Below are 20,403 nucleotides of genomic sequence, written 5' to 3'. Positions count from 1 at the left end.
TGGACATCTCGATAGATCTCACGAATGCTCCAATCACCTCAATTACAAGTTGCATATGCAATCTTCAATGTCACATCCTAGCCATTTATCTTCCTTGTAAACCTTATTGAACATAACATAACCCATTGAGCGAAAGGCTTTCTAGAATGATATGGATAAATGCTAGGAAGAGCTTGAAACTTGTTGTCATTAATGCCATCAACAAGGACCAAAACTTAGTATTCTTGAGGTATAAAAAAGGGTTTCACCTTTCAGAGCCTTCCTGGCTGCCTACTAACATGAAAGCCATATCATACCCTTTGCATAGTAGAATAACCTTTCCATCACCCAAGTGCAGTTTGTAGATTAATTATCCCAATTCCCTCTTGAATAAGAAGTCTTTGGTTGATGATTTTCCAAATAGCTCTAAGAGGCATCTTGGGATTGTTGCCATGACATTAAAAATTTCTTCTTACTATGTGTGCATGACTATGTGCATTGGAAACATGACGACCCACAAGAGGTTTGAATAACCTACAAGCCTTGTTTATTACTCAAAACAAGGACCTCCTCAAGAAGTAAAACTACCATTATTTTCACTCTTCCTTGTAAGCATAGGCATATATGGAAACAAAACTTGAGCAAAAATTACACTCAACCAGTCCATATAACCACAAGCTAAGAACCTTGCAGAAATAGTTGAGCAAATTGCACTCTCCACTTCTATACTCACAACTAGATTTGAGTTACATGGTAGGGCTTGAGAGCCAACTTGTTGAGCTTCCAATAAGCCACCATGGCTAAGAACCTCAATAGAAGCACATCTAACACAAGCTTGTCTACTAGAAATTCGTACAAGGTTGTATCTCTGTAAATTGAGGAAGCCACAAAGTTGTAAAAGCTCTCATACTTCCACTAAGTTGTAGAAGCTCTCATACGTGTACACACACAACCAAAAAAGACCTTGACGAATCTACAAGCCTGATTTATGACTCAAAACAAGCATCTCTCCAAAAGCAAATCCATCTAATTATTCTGTTATCTCTCTCTGCTCGCCGGCATAGGCACGGATTAAAAAAACATTTGAAAAAATTACACTCACCACCACATCTATAATCACAAGCTTAAACCTCACAAAAACAGTAGAGATACTTGGACTCACTACATCTATAATCACTACCTGATAACCATAATTGACACATATTTGTCACAGGCTTCTCCAGTAAAACTTTACACAACAGAATTTACACCAATATTGGGGAAGCCACAAAGATGTGAAAGCTTGCCGACTTTGTACATGCAACAAGCACCTTCAAAATAATCTAAAAGTTATCATCCTCCGCATCACTCCTTGCATCTGTTCTCTCTTTCCAACGAGCCCATAGCCATCGCACTACCATGAACCCAACCAAAGCATAGACCTGGAATCCGCAACATAAACGTGTGTTAGTCACCCCCATGTCACATTAAGCAAAGCCACAACATACACACACACACACACACACACACAAACAAACGTGTTATTTTGATGGGTTTAGAGAAGTTGCGGGTGATAAAAAAGTGACATCTACCTGGGAGGCTACATAACTTTTATCAATAAGTGGTCCTATTTTAGGTAAAGGCCACTTATGAATGCATTGTTGGGAGAATAAATCATTCCTAATGGTCAAACAGACGCTCGTGTGATAGTGTGTATTGGCTGTTGTCAAAGTCTTTTGAGTCTTTGGTGATTGCTCGGGAACATTCCTTTTTAAAAGGAGAACATATAAGTGGTTATCTGCATGTGAAGGCATGGATCCTTCGAATCCATGGAATGCATGCTTCAGATTCTTGAAACTGCTATTTGTTTTATACTCTACTCGTCATAAATACTAATCACCAATGAATCAAAGTATTTTATAATTCAAACAAAACTATATAACAAGAAAATGAGGTGACGAATGTTTTTCTCTCAAGAAAATGCTTTCTTCATGGCCAAGGGCTGATGTTATTGATATAGTATACGACAATGATCGTCCATATAGTATACGACAATGATCATCCATATGCATATGCTAACAATCTTTATATGTTAACGATGTCATGTCGACATACTGGGAAGACTAAAAATCCTTTCACATTGAAACTTGAATTTTTTTGAACTCATTCAAGGCAATGTGTCACTCAACCAAACCACATTTATTTTTCCAAACAGTATTTTTCCATTCCTCTTTGTGGTTATACAACCATGTGGGCTCTAGACACAAGTATTTTAGGGGTTATTTCATTCAGTACATCCACTTCACAACCCCATATTGCAACGCATTGAGATACACAATTTCTTTAAACCATGCAACTACCTGCACCCTTGTTATGATGTCTAGGAGAGGTTATATGATGCAAATAAAGAAGGTGACATGCATTAAATGGTCAATTGAAATTTGGAAATCCCTCTACGATTAGTAAACCATTTCATTCACTATGCTTTGGGTAAAAACATCAACGTTGTGGACGTGCTCTTGGGTTGTGGATAATTGTATGGCCACACAAATAGACTTAATCTCAAATTTGCAACAATTATTCAATGTATCATCTTCAAGCTCCGAAGTAGATCAAAGTGTGGTGCCACTCAACCAACCGTAAAGACCTTTATCACATGAAGCCACCAAATTTACACGCTGGAAAAAGAGGAGCACTTTATAGCTCCACAAGAGATCACCTTTCAAGTGTTAAAGAGCCTTGAGGCAATCTTTGCAGCCACATGTTGGAAACATTCGATAGATGAAAGATGCCTTCATAGTGGTCAATTGTGTAGAATCCATTAAAATAATCCATGAATTGGAAGAATCCAAGCCTTATGTTAAGGATGATTCCCCTCTCGTGCATCTCTCTCCCCCATTGAATACAGAAACGTGAAGCTCCGCTCGAGGGGTTTTCATTTGTATGTACAATTGTGTGGGCTCATGCGCGATTGTCGAGGCAATAGCCTCTTGCACAAGTACTAGATTAGCTAGTTGCTAATCCCCTGCAGGTACAGGTGAATTCGAAGAGATTTCACGCGAGAAATCTCGTCCGATTGAAAGGGCAAGTAGCCATACATGTGCAGGAGGAAGGTCTTGCTACGGATGCAACCCGCACGCGAAACTGAGCTCAAAATAGGAAATTACAGCATGCTGTGTAAATTTGCAGGTTTAGGGTTTTGGCCCTAATTGATCCCTAATACCCCCAAAAAGTCCGAGGAAGCGAGGGGATCGCTGTACATGCGATCCAGTGTATTTTCGGGGCAAAAAACAGAGAACTCAGCGTGCTGCAGATTCTCGCCAAGTTTGGAAAAGTGTCCATATGTGTCTGGAAAGTCATCCATTACGTGTGGATTTTGTCTGTGAAGCTTCCAAGTACTGTTATGCTGTCAAAATCGGGCCAGAACAAGTCTTTTCAGCCCGTTTTATACGGAACAGCTCGTAAAGAAACGCAGGTTTTATCCCCATTTCTATAAGAATAAAGAAAGATCGAATGGGGCGCCAGTCTTTGGGGCCAACAGATTGTCGGCATCTGCTTGATAACGCTCTAGATTACTAGCCGTGTGTGTTTGAAGTGTAAAATTCCAGCAACAGGTTTTTATTTGCAAAGTTTCTCTGTTTCTTAAAGTCTAAAGTAAAGTTTCGGTTGAAAGTCAAAGTCTACCGCCCTACAAGCCAATTTCACTTGAAATCAATGATGTAGGCCGCATAGATTGGTTTCCCTTATGACAGAGTTTAACGATCTCCTAAAGCATGCGACTTGCACTATGCATTCCTCCTTGGCACGAAATCTTGATTGGCCGGGATTTAAGAAGTTCCTCTTTTCCAACAGTTTAGTGATCCGCCTAATCACAATCGTGGTGATAATTTTATGGCGATCGAGATTAGAGAGATCCCACGATAGTTATCAGTGTTGGTCAAATCCCCTTTCTTAGGGATTGACACAATCACTACATCATGGGCCGGCCGGAATATCTCCTATGTCATAATGTCACGTGACACATCCAACCCTATGTGTTCGTGGACAAGCTACAGCATGACTAGGGTTCAACCAGTCAAGTCAATCTAGAATAGGAAGTGATCTAGCACTTTTGTGAGTCTGTTCGCAGACCGTGCATGACCAGTCACTTAGTTTAGATGCATATCCTCCGGTTGCACACAGCATGATCATCAGCATTCCCATCAGAATCCATCAAGGGAATTTTCCAGTGCATTAAAACCTATTTTCCCTAATTTTGACATTTTTCACTTATTTATTAAGCGACTTTTGTTGGGAACTAGGTAGGGAAATTTTGCTAAGATAATATAAAAGAAAACCAGAGTTAGCACTTTCTGGTAGAGGAGGCAGCAGGAGCATTGCTCAATAGGCCCACTCTCACCAAGAACAGGAACCTCAGCCTGGCGTTTTTTCCAACACACCAACGTTTTCAGCTTAGACACATCACCGTTTTCACCATCAAGATCCTGGAGTTTTTCAGCCCTACTTTGGCGACCTCAAGCAGCGTTTTCAACCCCCTTGAACCAGCGTTTTTCAGCATTCGTGCATCAAGATTTGAGCCAGTAGCATAGCAATTCCAAGGACCAGCCACTTCAGCGTTTCTGCCAACTTTGTATCAGCATTTTTAACAAGCCATATCAGCGTTTTGCATCAGAAAATTCAGCGACATGAAGCCTAGCAAGCCAGCGTTTTTGCAACAGCAGCAAGTCCGATTCAAGCACTCAGTTTTCAGCATTAGCCTCGTCCTCGTCGTCCACACCGTCGACATCGACATAGCAAGCATTTAGACTCATTGCATCAGCCATTGTACCGGATTGTGCAATCAATAGTAGACCACTCTCGCCATCGAAAGTGGGGCCCTTGGAGGATGGTTTTACAACGTCTCTGGTATCGTATTCTCTTCTCTCTCTATCTCTCAGTCTCATGCACCTTCATTCCCAGTGTCCATTCACTTTGTTTGTATCCATTGTACTCTCTCATTAAAGAACGGAAGGCTCTCCCTTCCATAAGTAAAAGGAACCTTGAGCACAATTCGGAGCACTCATCTTGAGCAAAGTTCAACATTCACTTCCGCTGCACCTTACATTGGTATCAGAGCTTTGGCAGTGATCTGTATCACTCAAGGAAAGAACCACAAGAACCACATAATTTTTTTTTGCTTGTTGAGGTCGCACGAACCCAAGTTCACTTGTGCGTGTTGATTCCTAATCGTGTTTTGAAGAGTGACAGGAATACCAAGAAAGAAGGGCTTGTCCAGCCTCCCCTTGTGCCTCTTTTCACTCATTGAGAGCGGACTGTGCACTTAGCGGCCGGCCAATAGACGTGAGGTGGGAAAAAGCAACCTTGGTGTGAGCGCAAGGCCGCCAAGGGGTGCACCCGCGGAAAAGAGCAGAACTAAGGTGAAGAGAAGATCCTTCTCTAACACATATTGCAAGCGAAAGAAGAACCTCAAGAACTCAAGACCCTCAAGAATCCAAGACCCACAAGAACCCAAGTTCTTCGTGAACTTAAGAACCAAAGATCACAGTGCATGGTCATCATCCGAAGCGATGGATACTTCGCATGGAGGTGGTGAGCATGGGAGTGGCGACGAAGAGTTTTCCCCGCCAGGAGGTTTTCCCAACCCTCCCCCTTCCCATCTACGCCACGAGTTGTATCAAATCCTATGGAGGCGATGGTCAAGTCGATGATGGAGATGATGGCACAGCAAGAAACGAATCACGTTGTGATGGCACAACTAGAAAGAAAAGCAGAACGACAGGAAGCTTTGGAGCGTGAACGCCAACTCAGACAAGACACCTTTGAGCGTGAGCGTGATCAAGCGCGCTTGGTGACCGAAGAACGAAAGGCAGAGCGTGCGGCACAGAGTGAACAACGCATGCAAGATTTTGTACGACATGTTCTCGCCTCGAAGTCCGAGCCAGCCAAAGATGTTGATAGTTCCTCAAATGGCACAAGCCGAGATTCGGACTCCGACAACCCTGTCACAGAGAAGTTGACTTTCAGTAAGTATGATGGTAAGATGGATGCCACGGTTATTCATTCTTGGTTGCATCAATTTAATGCTTATTTTGCGACAACTAAGAAGACAAGAAATAACAAGGTTTTGACGGCAGCTATGTACCTTGCCGATGATGCCATCAATTGGTACCACGCATGGCAAGAGGCACAGTTAGCCGCACACCTAGAGGAAGTCGACGAATTCACGCCCCTTTCCTTCAATTGGGTTGATTTCCAAGACAAGCTCAAGGCGCAGTTTATGCCCCCACAGTACCTAGCACGATTGAAGGACGATTGGCGCGGTCTGAAGCAAATGGTATGTCAGTTATGTCTTTCTCTAATCGTGTTTTGCAGCTCGGCACTCAATTACGCAAATCGGATGTGGAGCGCAAGGAGGCATTCCTTTATGGATTGGACGAGTATACCAAGTTTGATATCAAGGTGCTTGATCCAATCGATCTCAACAAGGCAGTAGCGATTGCTCTCCCACAGGAGATGAAGCACAACAAAGGAAAGCCTAAGGAAAACAAGACTTCCACAGGTACCTCTCAGACTTCTCAGAACCCTCAGAACGGTAAGAACAGTAAGAATGGTAAGAATGGTAACTCTTCTAACCAATCTTCCAATGGTCTCTCAGAAAAGAACTCTCAAAATCAACCCAAGGATAAGGCTAACACAAGTGCTAAACCTAAGCTCACTCCAGATGAAAAGGTAGCACAAGGCATTTTAGGAGGATACATCACGTCAGGAGAGCAAAGAACTTATTCTAAAGAAGGTCGTTGTTTTCATTGTCACATTAAGGGTCACATAAAAAGAACATGTCCTAAGCTTGAATCGAATGAATCTAAAGAACCCACAGAACCCACTTCCTCTGCCAATGCAATAAATGACAACACGAGTGTGCCCCAAGTTTCTCATGACCGTCCCATTGATGAGTCTCCTATTAAATGTTATGGTCATATAACGGGGCAGTGTTTTGTCATATTGTTTGATCCAGGCAGTATGCATGATGTGATTAGTCTCTCTTGTTGAGAGAGCCCACCTAGAGGTTAGTCAGAAATCTCCTCTTGAGGTCTCTGGCTTTGCTCCCCGTATGGATTCTCTCCTCACGAAGGAGTGCTTTGATGTGTTGTTTACAGTTCAACAAGCTGCTTTCCGGAATCCGTAGAAAATTTTTAGTCTCTCCTCTTTCCGGATGTGATATGATTTTGGGCATTCGATGGTTTCGTGAGCATAACCCTCTCATTGATTGGGCGGAAATACGTTCACTTTCAATGCCAAAAGTGACTCTTCTATTGTCATTCGTGGAGAGCAAGTTGTTCATTCTCCATCTCTCATTTCTAATGTGCAGGCGAAGATTGAACGGATTCAGGAGAAGGAGACTCTTTCGGTCTCGTCTTCTCCAAAGCATGATACACAGGATTTGCATGATGATAAGCATGATGATTTGAATGATAATGATGAGCATGATGATTTAGATGACACTGACCAGCATGATGATTTGCATGATGACCACGATGTGATTTCTCACAAGCATGATGATTTGTATGATCAACACGTGATTGTTCACCAAGATGATGGTTTAGTTGATGCTTTTTCTAGCGAAGCTAACCTCGTTGCAGATTCGTTCGATCACGAAGAATCGATCTTGGCTTTCGATCGAGATCCACAACAAACCCCCAAGCAGATTTGATCAAACACGACAATCCGATCTTGGCTCTCGAGCCTAGGTCAAAAGAACCCTTACAAGAAGTACTATGTGTTCGAATGATTAGTCAACACGCATTGTACGAGTGTTCATTCGTGATCGTTTCCTGTATTTTAGTCAACGTCTTTATGTGATCCCTTTCCAAAGGCATGACATATTGTACGTTGAGCACGTTTCACTCATGAATGAGCATGGATGTATGCGGATTATTCAATTCAAGGAAGTCACATTCCATGTCTCTTCCTTGGCATGACACAGTTGTAAAAAGAGCACATGAGAGTATGAGCACCAAGCATGGGCATTTCCGTTGTGAATTGCCATAGTTAATTGATTTAGATCAGAAAAGAAAGATTCGATCTCATTGTTTCCGTGTGTGTGGTGAACGGTTTGACAATTCGTCTCTATGTTCATCTACATTGCATGCACAGTTTGATCGACACATGAGATTTTTTCCGGTCACTTTACATGGAATAGGTATGTTCATGTTTTTGTGTTGGAAGTGGTTTCAGGAATTTTCAGCCTTGGAGATTCTTGAAGAAGGTGGACCTACGTCTATAGACAAAGTAGAAGCTACGTCCATAGACAAAGTAGAAGCATTGAAGGAGCTACTGTCACGAGGACGTGGCAGTTATTAACCATGTCACAAGGATGTGGCAACTGCTAACCTTGGTTGTTGGTTTCTTTCCAATGGGGTTTATTTTATTTGTTTTGAGACCCTCTTTTTGAAGTAGCAAACGGTCGGACATTGTATGGCCAATGTGAACGGTAGATTCACCCACAGACGGGAAGTGGTCGGCACTGGAATTCGTATGGTAAGAGGATGTCTAGGCTCAGAGCAAGATCATATAGGTCCCCCCGTCGCACTTAGCAAGTTGGTGGATACTAGGAAGTGAACTCAATAAAGGCATAAAGTCAAGGTGGGATCACCAACAAAAAGTATCCGATAGTTGGGCCACATTGCATTTTTGGATGCGGCCTCAATGGGGATAGATGGTCAGAAGACCAGTGGGAGCCAAACGGAAGCATCTCCTAAAATTTAGGGAACTGCTATTTTGGGCCGTGAAATGTGTTCACGTCATTATCTACGGTATGACTAGGGGAACATTTTACAACTCTGCCGCGAAGTCAATTGGGCAACCGGTCATGATATTTTTAAAAAGCGAACCCGAAACGGGAAAATGCTTGAAAATGTGCCAAGTGGCAAATTCTCATGCAGGCGCTGATTTTTACGCTGGGAGAGGCCTCATTATGCGATCTGTCACACAGGTTAAGAGCTATGGAGTGCTTCCTTTCCCTCTCATGTACAATGCGGTGACAGGAGTGATGCCCTGCACGCTACGCACTGCCCTCTCTCTCCCCTACGAGCAGTATGTTATGCCCCACTAGTGGGCTTTTCATTTGACCAATGTACAGTTATGTGGGTTCGTGCGCGATTGCCAAGGCAAGAGCCTCTTGCACAGGTATTGGATTAGCTAGCGGCTAATCCCCCGCAAGTACAAGTGAATTCGGAGAGGTTTCACGCCAGAAATCTCGTCCGATTCAAAGGGCAAGTAGCCCTACAAGTGCGGGAGCTCGAGGTCTTGCTACGGATGCGACCGGCACGCGAAACGGAGCCCAAAAAGGGAATTACAGCCTGCTGTGTATTTTTGCAGGTTTAGGGTTTCGGTCCTAAACGGACCCTAATAACCCCAGGAGGTTCGGGGACGCAAGGGGACCGTTGTACAGGTGAACTAGCGCATTTTCGGGGCAGAAAACAGAGAATTCAGAGTGCTGCAGATTCTCGCCAGGTTTTGCAAAGTGTTCGTATGCGTCGGGAAAGTCACCTATTGCGCGGGGATATTGACTGTGAAGCGTCCTAGTACAGTTATGCTGCCAAAATCGGGCCAGAACAGGTGTTTCTTAGCCTAGATTGTGCGGGGCAGCTTGTGGGAGATCACAGGTTTTATTCCCTTTGATAAAGAATAAAGAAATACCGAAAGGGGCGCCAATTTTGGGGCCTACAGGTTGTCGGTGTCTGCTCGGAGCATTCTAGCTTCTGAGCCGTGTGTGTGATTAAGTGTTAATTCTCGTAACAGGTTACCTTTGCAAAGTACTCTGTGTGTGTCTAAACTAAAGAATTTCGGGTGAAAGCCAACGCCTACCGCCCTACGGGCCGGTTTCATGGTTCCGTCGCCGGGACATCAATCACTTTTTCCTTAAAGAGTGAGCCTGGATTGTTTTGGGATAAAGACACAGAGTGCAGGAACGCGGGGATTACACTATGGCCGACAAGGGGAAGGGAATTATGGAAGAGGGTTCCTCTTCAAAGGACAGGCAGGAGATTCCTATGGTTTTTGAGATTGGCGAGAGCTCACGGCCACGTCAGTCTATACCTCCTGTCAATGTGAATGTCCTTCCAGTAGTACAGGGCTTTATGACTGGGCAACTTGAGGATGATGCGTTCAAGACTCAGTTAGTTGCCGCCGTGAATGTCTTTTCGCAGTTGGTGCAGAATCCGAAGTTTATGGAATTCTTGCAAGCGCCACCAGTGCAACAGCAAAATAGGCAACCCACGCCGCGTACGGAGCTTGATGATGCTCAAGCCCAGGTACTTCATGTGACGCAGGAGGAAAGGGAACACTCTCATGTTGTGGAGTCGAGGGCTCCAAAGCAGGTTCCTCCCGTGCTTGAACAGGTGGCTAGAACGCCTATTCCACAGGTTATTTTAGTTCAGCCCGCCACCTTTCAGAGCCAGCATGCTGTCTTGAATGGACAGGGAGCTGGATACCAGGCTATGCATTCAATTTTTCCACCACCCACGGTACATCTTGGGTATTTCGGGGTGAATTAGTGTTCCAAAGTATGGCTGGTTATGCGCCTGGAAGTCAGCCGTACATACCAGGAATAGTGTTCGGGGGTATGCAAGGCATCATGCCAAACCCCATGTATGGTAGTATCGGCATGCAGCAAGGTTTCCATTGCAACAAGGGCCAGTTTGGGGTGCACAGGGTCATTTTGGCATGGCTGGTTTTTCTGGACAGTAGCCAGATATCGCACCTCTGACGCAAAATGTGAATGGCCAACACGTGCCGATCATGCCTACTACAGTGCCCATGTTGCAGACCATTCCGTATGACAACTTGGGGGCACTAGAGAAGTCGAAGGCTTACAAAGAAGGTGGTGCAGCGGTAAAGTTCAGTACCTTCAGTGGTTTCGAGGATAAAACAAAGGCCCTCACTTTCCTTCAGCAGTTTGATACAGCTTATGCGGGAGGGAGAGGGAATTTTACAGAGGCCTCGAAGGTCAGGAAAGCTGCCACTTTCTTAAAGGACAATGCGCTTACATGGTGGACGACATTGTTAATGCAAGGACAGGCACCCGCCACTTGGGTTTACTTCAAGCAAATGTTTGCATATGCTTGGCTGTCAAATGAATTTGAAGCCGACGTCATGACAGTTGGCACCAGCTTACTTCAGCTTCGTGCAAGAGCTTGCTGGAGTACAATAGGAGGTTTTGTAAAGCGTTACTCTCAGTGACCTCCTACAGATTTGTGCCATTGACAGAGCAGATAGAGAAGTACTATTGTGGGCTGCCTATAGGGCTTCGCGATTACTGTACAAAGAACAAAGTGGCTACCCTTACTCAGCTTATGGAAGTTGCGAACACTGGTCTTGCCTTGTTGAAAGGAGAGGTCAGTGGATTTCCGAGCAGTGACAAAGGAGGGCAACAAAAGAAAAATTCAGCGAAGAAGCCCTTTGTGAAAACGGCTCCTGATGCGTCACAAGGATCAGAAAAGGCAACCAAAGACAAGGATTCAGCCGGGACTTCTGGAGCGCAGGCAAAGAAACAAAAAAGGAAGCCTTTTGTGCGCAAGTCGCTCGAGGAAAAGAAGGTTCTAATGGCTGAGAACAAATGCTTTATATGCGAGCAACCTGGTCACTTTTCTATCAATTGTCCACAAAGGAAAAGGCCAGCTGACTCAGAGAATAAAGAAGACCAGAAAGGCAAGAAGCCAAAACCCACGGCAGGTTTAGTGCCAGACATGGTGGGTGACAGGCCCAGCACAGATGCCAGTGAGTTATGCAGGGCATGGGGTAAAGTTAGGGATCACGGCACTCATCTTCTTTGATCCAGGTGCCAAAGCCAACTTTATCTCACCAGAGTTAGCTATGAAGCTGGGCATCAGAGCTGAAGAGATGGGGTACACAGCAGAGGCAGGGTTGGCATGTCCTGGCCACTCAGAGTGTGTTACTCCCATCATTGGAAAGCTGCGTCTGCATATTCAGTCGTATGTGGACACTGAAGAGTTTTACATCATGCCGTTGGAAGGTTGTGACGCCTTGTTGGGGATCCCGTGGATGTTCCGAGTGCATGGAGTCTTGGATGCCTACAACAAAAAGATCATTGTACAGCATAGGGGCAAAACTCACATCTTGGATGTAAAGCTTAAAGGAGAGTCAATCCCTATTGTATCTGCTTCTGCTATCACTTCTGTAATAAAGAATCATCTTTCTGTGTACTTGATTTTTGCACGTGATGTCTCAGATAGTGATCAGTCAAATTTATATGTGCTAGATAAAGAAAGGTCAGCATTTTTGCAAAGTTTAGTGACTGTTTTTCTGATTCATTACCGTCGCAATTGCCGCCAGAGAGACCTGAGGACCATCGGATAGATTTGGTGCTAGGGTGTAGCCCACCAAATAGACCTCCCTACAGGGTTAGTGCGGCGCAGCGGAAAGAGATTATGGGCCAGGTTGAGGAGTTATTAGAGAAGGGGCTGATTCAGCCTAGTTCTTCACCCTTTTGCTCCCCAGTGCTCCTAGTGCAGAAGAAGGATGGCTCATGGCGCATGTGTATTTGATTACCGTGCGTTGAATAAGAATACCATCAAGAATAGGTTCCCTATTCCTAGAATTGATGATATTCTCGATCGTTTAGAGGGTGCTGCAATTTTCAGCAGAATGGACCTTAAGAGTGGGTACCATCAGATTCGTATAATGCCAAAGGATGTGCACAAGACTGCGTTTAGAACGACATTTGGTCTTTATGAGTTTCTAGTGATGCCGTTTGGGCTAACAAATGCTCCTGCCACGTTCAGCAGAATGATGGACCGGATTTTCCGCTCGCATCAACAGTTTGTTGGAACGTTCTTCGATGACATGATAGTGTATTCGAAGAATGAAGAGGACCATAGGCGTCACTTGACCATTGTGTTTGAAGAGCTGCGCAGTCACACAGGTTACTTGTCAATCCTAAGAAAAGTGAATTCTTCCTCGAAGAGATCCACTTTCTAGGCCACATGGTCTCAAAGGATGGTGTTAGAATGGATCCCGCAAAGGTCGAAGCTATCAAGACATGGCCAGACTTGAAGACTATGCACGATGTCAGAAGCTTCTTGGGATTGTGTTCCTACTATAGAAGGTTTATTAGAAATTTTGCAGAGATAGCAAAAGAAAGAGGTCACTTTCAAATAGACCCAAAAAGAGATTTCAGCTTTTAGTCTCTTAAAAGAAAAGTTGACTTCAGACCCAGTTATTGTTTTGCCAGATCTAAGGAAGTCATTTGTGGTCCAATGTGACGCGTGTGGCAGTAGCATCGGAGCAGTGCTAATGCAAGATGGACGGGTAGTAGCTTATGAAAGCCGAATTTTGCAAGGGCCAAAGAGGACTATGCAAGTCTATGAGAAAGAGCTCTTGGCCGTGATTCATGCGCTTTCTAGCTGGAAGCACTACCTCTTAGGTGCTGATTTTCTTGTCCAAACAGATCATCAGACCTTGCGATACTTCTTGACACAGTCAAAGTTATCCGAAAAGCATATGCGATGGGCAAACATTCTTTCCATGTTCCACTTCCAGATTATGCATGTGGAAGGCAAGAAGAATGTTGTGGCTGATGCATTATCAAGAAAGCCACAAATTTCAGCTTTGTCAATTCCTTATCATCATGAGCTAGATGACATGAAGGAACAGTATACTGCTGATGAAGATTTTGCAAGGATCTTTGAACAGTTACAAGAGGGGCAACATCACGAGCACTACCTCCTCAGAGATGGTTTTATGATGATGCATGGCAGACTTTGTGTCACTAGGCCACTGCGACATAAGGTCATGGAAGAGAGTCATGTCCCACCGTATGCAGGGCATCGTGGCATTGATGCGACAATTAAAGCGGTAGAGACGTTCTTCTATTGGCCTACCTTGAGGAGAGATGTGGATGCCTTTGTGCGAGCATGCATAGTTTGCCAAAAGGTCAAGTTTGACAGGCAAAAGGCACCAGGGTTGTTACAACCACTGCCGATTCCGGATAAGCCATGGAAAAGCATTGCTATGGACTTTATCTTTGATCTTCCAAGGACGCCAACAGGGAATGATGGTATATGGACCACTATCTGCAGGTTCAGCAAGCAGGCCCATTTTACCCTGTCAGAAAGAAGATAAAATCTGATCAGATGGCACGCTTGTTCATGTACAATGTGTTTAAGTACCATGGTATGCCACAATCGATTATCAGTGATCGTGATCCTCGCATGACCAATTAGTTCTGGAGAGGATTGTTTGAGAACATGGACACTACGCTCAAGTTTTCGTCTTCGTTTCATCCACAAACTGATGGACAGTCAGAAGAGGCTAATTCTATTGTCTTAGATCTGCCGAAATGTTATGTGTCAGATAATAAGGGCAAGTGGGAACAGTATTTGCCTATGCTTGAGTATGCGTACAATAATACAGTGCATTCGTCTACTGGCAAAGCACCTTTTGAGATTGTTGAAGGCGGCAAAAAGGTTCCTCCCATTTTGCATACAAAGGACAAGATCTTTGAGGCAGATCGATATGTTGAGAACATGGATGAGATGTATAAGAAGATTAAAGTTGCCTTGGAGAAGACTCAGGCAAAGCAGAAAAAGGCTGCTGATCGTCACCGTCGTAAATTGCTACTATCACCTGGTGATTGGGTTCTGTTAAGGTTCGAAAAGGCAAGGTTAAAGAAGATGAAGGGCAAGGAACGGCTGTTTCCTAAGCTCAGCATGCGTTACTATGGGCCTTTTCAAGTGCTTGACAAGATCAATGATGTGGCTTACAGGCTGAAATTGCCTGATGCATGGAAGATTCATAATGCGTTTCACGTGAGTCTTCTAAGACCCTTCGTGGGTGATGTGCCAGAAGATATGCCACATGAGGATCAGCCAGAAGTTGAGGAACTTGATGAGATCCTGGTACCTGAGCAAGTTTTGGCACATAAGGACAGAAAAGTTGAAGGACAAGTTGCAAGACGCTATTTGGTGAAGTTCAAGAACTATCCGCCTATGGATGCAAAGTGGATGGAAGAGCATGAACTGTCAGAGTCACCAAATGTATTGCAGCTTTACCTTGAAGCCTTTGGGTTACAGCCTACTTATGCCCCAACCCAACGTGTGCAAAGGAGGGGTAATGATAGAGCTAGTACATCAAATGTACATATGAATTCAGTGCCATAGATGAAAATGGCAAAAGTATGAAAGTCTCATTAAGTCATTTGTGTCTATGTATGTTACGACCTTTCTTGCGGATACATGCGATGATAAAAGAGTGTTCATAGCACAAGATCATCAGTGGCGTGTATTTATGATATGCAATCGAGGACGTTTGCGATTTCAAGAGGGGGGTATGTCACGAGGACGTGGCAGTTATTAACCATGTCACAAGGATGTGGCAACTGCTAACCTTGGTTGGTTTCTTTCCAATGGGTTTATTTTATTTGTTTTGAGACCCTCTTTTTGAAGTAGCAAACGGTCGGACATTGTATGGCCAATGTGAACGGTAGATTCACCCGCAGACGGGAAGTGGTCGGCATTGGAATTCGTATGGTAAGAGGATGTCTAGGCTCAAAGCAAGATCATATAGGTCCCCCCGTCGCACTTAGCAAGTTGGTGGATACTAGGAAGTGAACTCAATAAAGGCATAAAGTCAAGGTGGAATCACCAACAAAAAGTATCCGATAGTTGGGCCACATTGCATTTTTGGATGCGGCCCCAATGAGGATAGATGGTCAGAAGACCAGTGGGAGCCAAACGGAAGCATCTCCTAAAATTTAGGGAACTGCTATTTTGGGCCGTGAAATGTGTTCGCGTCATTATCTCCGGTATGACTAGGGGAACATTTTACAACTCTGCCGCGAAGTCAACTGGGTAACCGATCAGGATATTTTTAAGCGGCGAACCCGAAACGGGAAAATGCTTGAAAATGCGCCAAGTGGCAAATTCTCATGCACTTGCCTCTTGCAGAAAAATGGGCGCTGATTTTTAAGCTGGGAGAGGCCTCATTATGCAATCTGTCTCACAGGTTAAGAACTATGGAGTGCTTCCTTTCCCTCTTATGTACAGTGCGGTGACAGGAGTGATGCCCTGCACACTACGCACTGCCCTCTCTCCCCCCTACGAGCAGTATGTTATGCCCCACTAATGGGCTTTTCATTTGACCAATGTACAATTATGTGGGTTCATGCGCGATTGCCGAGGCAAGAGTACTGGATTAGCTAGCGGCTGATCCCCCGTAGGTACAGGTGAATTCGGAGAGGTTTCACGCAAGAAATCTTGTCCGATTCAAAGGGCAAGTAGCCCAACAGGTGCGGGAGCTCGAGGTCTAGCTACGGATGCGACCGGCACACGAAACGGAGCCCAAAACAGGGAATTACAGCCTGCTGTGTATTTTTGCAGGTTTAGGGTTTCGGCCCTAAACGGACCCTAATACCCCCAGGAGGTTCGGGGACGCAAGGGGACCGCTGTACAGGTGAACTGGCGCATTTTCGGGGCAGAAAACAGAGAATTCAGAGTGCTGCAGATTCTCGCCAGGTTTTGCAAAGTGTCCGTATGCGTCGGGAAAGTCACCTATTGCGTGGGGATACTGACTGTGAAGCGTCCTAGTACAATTATGCTGCCCAAAATTGGGCCAGAACAGGTGTTTCTTAGCCTAGATTGTGCGGGGCAGCTTGTGGGAGATCACAGGTTTTATTCCCTTTGATAAAGAATAAAGAAATACCGAAAGGGGCACCAATTTTGGGGCCTACAGGTTGTCGGTGTCTGCTCGGAGCATTCTAGCTTCCGAGTCATGTGTGTGATTAAGTGTTAATTCTCGTTACAGGTTACCTTTGCAAAGTACTATGTGTGTGTCTAAAGTAAAGAATTTCCGGTGAAAGCCAACACCTACCGCCCTACGGGCCGGTTTCAGCTACCAACGACTTTGTCGCTTTCGGCGCGGCCCAAAGAAGCAAGCGTTGCAGACCTTTACAAAGTTCAAGTATCGCACGACCCACACCTCAGAGTGGGCCGACGAAGAGTCCTTTCCAGGATTCCGGATGCTATTGGCGATCTCCCTCGACGCCATATAGTTCGGTACCAGTACCTCACTTTGAAAAGGAGGGGATGTCCCGTGACACATCCAACCCTAAGTGTCCGTGGACAAGCTACAGCATGACCAGGGTTCAGTCAGTCAAGTCAGTCTAGAATAGGAAGTGATTTGGCACTTTTGTAAGTCTCTTCGCAGACCGTGCGGCGTGCATGACCAGTCACTTAGATTAAATGCATATCCTCCGGTTGCACACAGCATGATCATCAGCATTCCCATCAGAATCTATCAAGGGAATTTTCCAATGCATTAAAACCTATTTTCCCTAATTTTGACATTTTTCACTTATTTATTAAGTGACTTTTGTTGGAAACTAGGTAGGGCAATTTTGCTAAGATAATATAAAAGAAAACCGGAGTCAGTACTTTCTGGCAAAGGAGGCAGCAGGAGCATTGCTCAACAAGCCCACTCTCAACAAGAACAAGAACCTCAACCTGTTTTTTTTCCAACACACCAGCGTTTTCAGCTTAAGACACATCAACGTTTTCGCCATCAGGACCCTGGCGTTTTTCAGCTCTACTTTGGCGACCTCGGGCAGCGTTTTTCAGCATTGGTGCATCAAGATTTGAGCCAACAGCATAGCGATTCCAAGGACCAGCCACTTCAACGTTTTTGGACAGCCTCAGTCAGTGTTTTTGCCAACTTTGCATCGACGTTTTTAACCAGCCATATCAATGTTTTGCATCAGCAAATTCAGCGACATGAAGCCTAGCAAGCCAGCGTTTTTGCATCAGCAAATTCGACGACATGAAGCATAGCAAGCCAACGTTTTTGCAACAGCAGCAATTCCGATTCAAGCACTCAGTTTTCAGCATTAGCCTCGTCCTCGTCGTGCATACCGTCGACATCGACATAGCAAGCATTTAAACACATTGCATCATCCATTGTACCGAATTGTGCAATTAATAGTAGACCACTCTCGCCATCGAGAGTGGGTCCCTTGAAGGAGGGTTTTACAACGTCTCTGGTGTCGTATTCTCTTCTCTCTCTATCTCTCAGTCTCATGCACCTTCATTCCCAGTGTCCATTCACTTTGTTTCTATCCATTGCACTCTCTCATTAAAGAACGGAAGGCTCTCCCTTCCATAAGTAAAAGGAACCTTGAGCAGAGTTCGGAGCACTCATCTTAAGCAAAGTTCAATATTCACTTCCGCTGCACCTTACAGATAATTACCCTCGATCATGTACAAGTAGGCCTTGTCCAATTTCGTTCGTGGCTTGCGCGGATCCGTTTGCACCCCCTTGTCTTTCACAAGAAAATTAAAAAACTCGAGCGGTAACTCATCTCCACCTGCTGCCTTGTGCCTCTTCAATCGTCGCCGACAGGCATCCTGTACCCCATACCAATTCAATGGGTACAAATCTCAAATGGGTCACAAATCTCAGGCATATCAAGCCAGACACGCACGTGTTTGTCATAACATGCAAGTGAATCCTTGTTGGTGTCATCCGTGTCTGCAAAAACCTTCATGTAGTGACCCTCCCATACTCGCAATTGCCTCTCTCACTTCGTTAATAACTCAACTCACCATTTGTGTTCAAAGGTTGGTTGACAAAAGTTCCTTGACCCTTTCCAACTATTTTCTTGAGGTGGGTGCAGAATTTCTTCATTTATCCCATCAGTTTTCAGTCCTAGCATTTCTCAGAAGTTGCAGATTTCAGCCATAGTTCCAACATTTTCAGATTCAGCCCTCGTATCAGCCCAAGTCTTCAGTTTTCTGCCCTAGCCTCATCGTCAATTCGCAATTTCGCAGTATCAAGTCAGATCAACCATCGCGTTTTCAATTCCCAACGCTTAGCCTCATGGAATCAAGCACCCACAACAAGATTCCATCAACATCTAGGCCCATTGTATCAGCATTTGTGCAATCTAAAGCAAATACCTCTCTAGCGATAGCGAGGGGAAGGGGGGTTTGGGACCCAATGTTAGCCTTCTCTCTCTCTCTCTCTCTCTCTCTCTCTCTCACATCTAACCTTGTGTGCATGTGGACAAGTTGTACCTACTTAAAAGAGTTTAGGTAGCGTCTGTCATTTTAAGAAAAGTTAAGCAAACTACAACTATAACCCTACTAGATGAAATGCATGAGGCAATTGTACAGTAGCAATAGCAACGACAATAGCAGTTAGATACTACACTAGGAATAGATTGCACCCATCATTCGTGCAAAGGATGGAATAGATTGCACCCATCATTCGTGCAAAGGATGGAAATTGTTCCAATGGCAGCCGCTCTTCGAAAGCTATTGCTACCACGCACTCTGGCTTAGACATACAGAAGCCCTTGCATGGAGAGAGAGAGAGAGAGAGAGAGAGAGAGAGAGAGAGACTTTGGCTAATTGATTGCACCCTTAGAGGTTATAGGTCCGATCCACCGAAATAATGGTCTGCCATAAAACAATGAATTCACATGTAGCTTGCAATTTGTGCTTGTTCTAGGTGACACTAATTAGTCAAAGGGCTTGTCAAGTGTGCAAATTCCAAGCAAGATTTTTCTTTGCTCGATATCAACACTCGAGCACTTTTTATGAGGAGAAATTAGGCGCATAGCTTATTAGCTGTGCGACTCCTTTAATGAATCAGCTACAAGGGTCGAAGCTCAACCAAAGTTGGACAGGCAGTCCTGTATGTGAATGACCTGTGTTTGGGCGTCCAACGTCATTTCACCTGCTCTCCTCCAGGTCACTGCCCTTGTTTGGCCAATGGATGTGTAAGCACCCTTATATAGTTTTGTAGCACAATGGATAACTTAGGTTTGTCACTCTTTTCTATCTTCATAGCCATGCCTTATGATGTCCTTTACAAATCCCCCCTCACTTGTTCCTCTCTCTTTCAAGGCAGGCCCTCGTGAGAACTTTGGGAATGTATCAGCACATAGCGGGGTATGACAAACCGCGTGAGATTCCCAAAAGACAAGAAGAAAGAATGAGATAGAGAAAAAGAGAGGACGAACCTGCCAAAGGTTTTTGGAGCCCTGGTCTGCAGACTCGTCGACGGTGTGAGAGATGGGCGCTACCTGGATGGAGGCGCGGGGCAGGCGAACTACCGTAGGCGCAGCCGGGGCTTTCGTGAGAGCCGCTTCTTCTGTGTTCTCGTGTTTGGGTTGCGATTCTGCATCCCTGTGCTGCCCGAGCCCAAACCAAGCCATTTCGCGAGAGAGAGAGAGAGAGAGAGAGAGAGAGAGAGCGCGCCGCGAGAGGTTAGGTTTTGAGGTGACCCCGGGCCCATACTGCATAATAGGCCTAGTGAGAAGAGTGTATCGGTTTTCTATAATTATCACACGTTACTCTTATTATGTGGTCCCCATAGCAAAAACAAAAAAAGGGAAAGTCGAAGATGCCCAAGGAGATTCTCTGCGTTTTG

The 20,403-nt window shown here is 44.8% G+C and overlaps 1 protein-coding gene across 1 annotated transcript; it reads right to left on the bottom strand.

Annotated features, from left to right (window-relative positions):
• Window positions 1-1,145: 1,145 nt before the first annotated feature.
• LOC147445656 (uncharacterized) lies at window positions 1,146-20,241 on the bottom strand. The gene is made up of 2 exons (XM_086525107.1): window positions 19,994-20,241; window positions 1,146-1,400 (listed from the first exon to the last, which is right to left on the bottom strand). Exons 1-2 carry the CDS (start codon window positions 20,186-20,188, stop codon window positions 1,302-1,304), a joined length of 294 nt encoding a protein of 97 aa, XP_086381233.1. The 5' UTR covers window positions 20,189-20,241; the 3' UTR covers window positions 1,146-1,301.
• Window positions 20,242-20,403: the final 162 nt, after the last annotated feature.

This window comes from Adiantum capillus-veneris, chromosome 12 (genome assembly GCF_014529385.1).
Source record: "Adiantum capillus-veneris isolate H3 chromosome 12, ASM1452938v2, whole genome shotgun sequence".
NCBI classification, from domain to species: domain Eukaryota; kingdom Viridiplantae; phylum Streptophyta; class Polypodiopsida; order Polypodiales; family Pteridaceae; genus Adiantum; species Adiantum capillus-veneris.
Note: the sequence above shows the minus strand (reverse complement) of the source record. Positions and strands in the feature narration are given on the sequence as shown.

Excerpts from the sequence above, each read along its gene's own strand:
- LOC147445656 (XM_086525107.1), bottom strand. The coding sequence starts at position 20,188 with ATGGCTTGGTTTGGGCTCGGGCAGCACAGGGATGCAGAATCGCAACCC. Across the intron at positions 1,401-19,993 it reads GCTCCAAAAACCTTTGGCAG|GTCTATGCTTTGGTTGGGTT; the intron begins GTTCGTCCTCTC and ends TGCGGATTCCAG.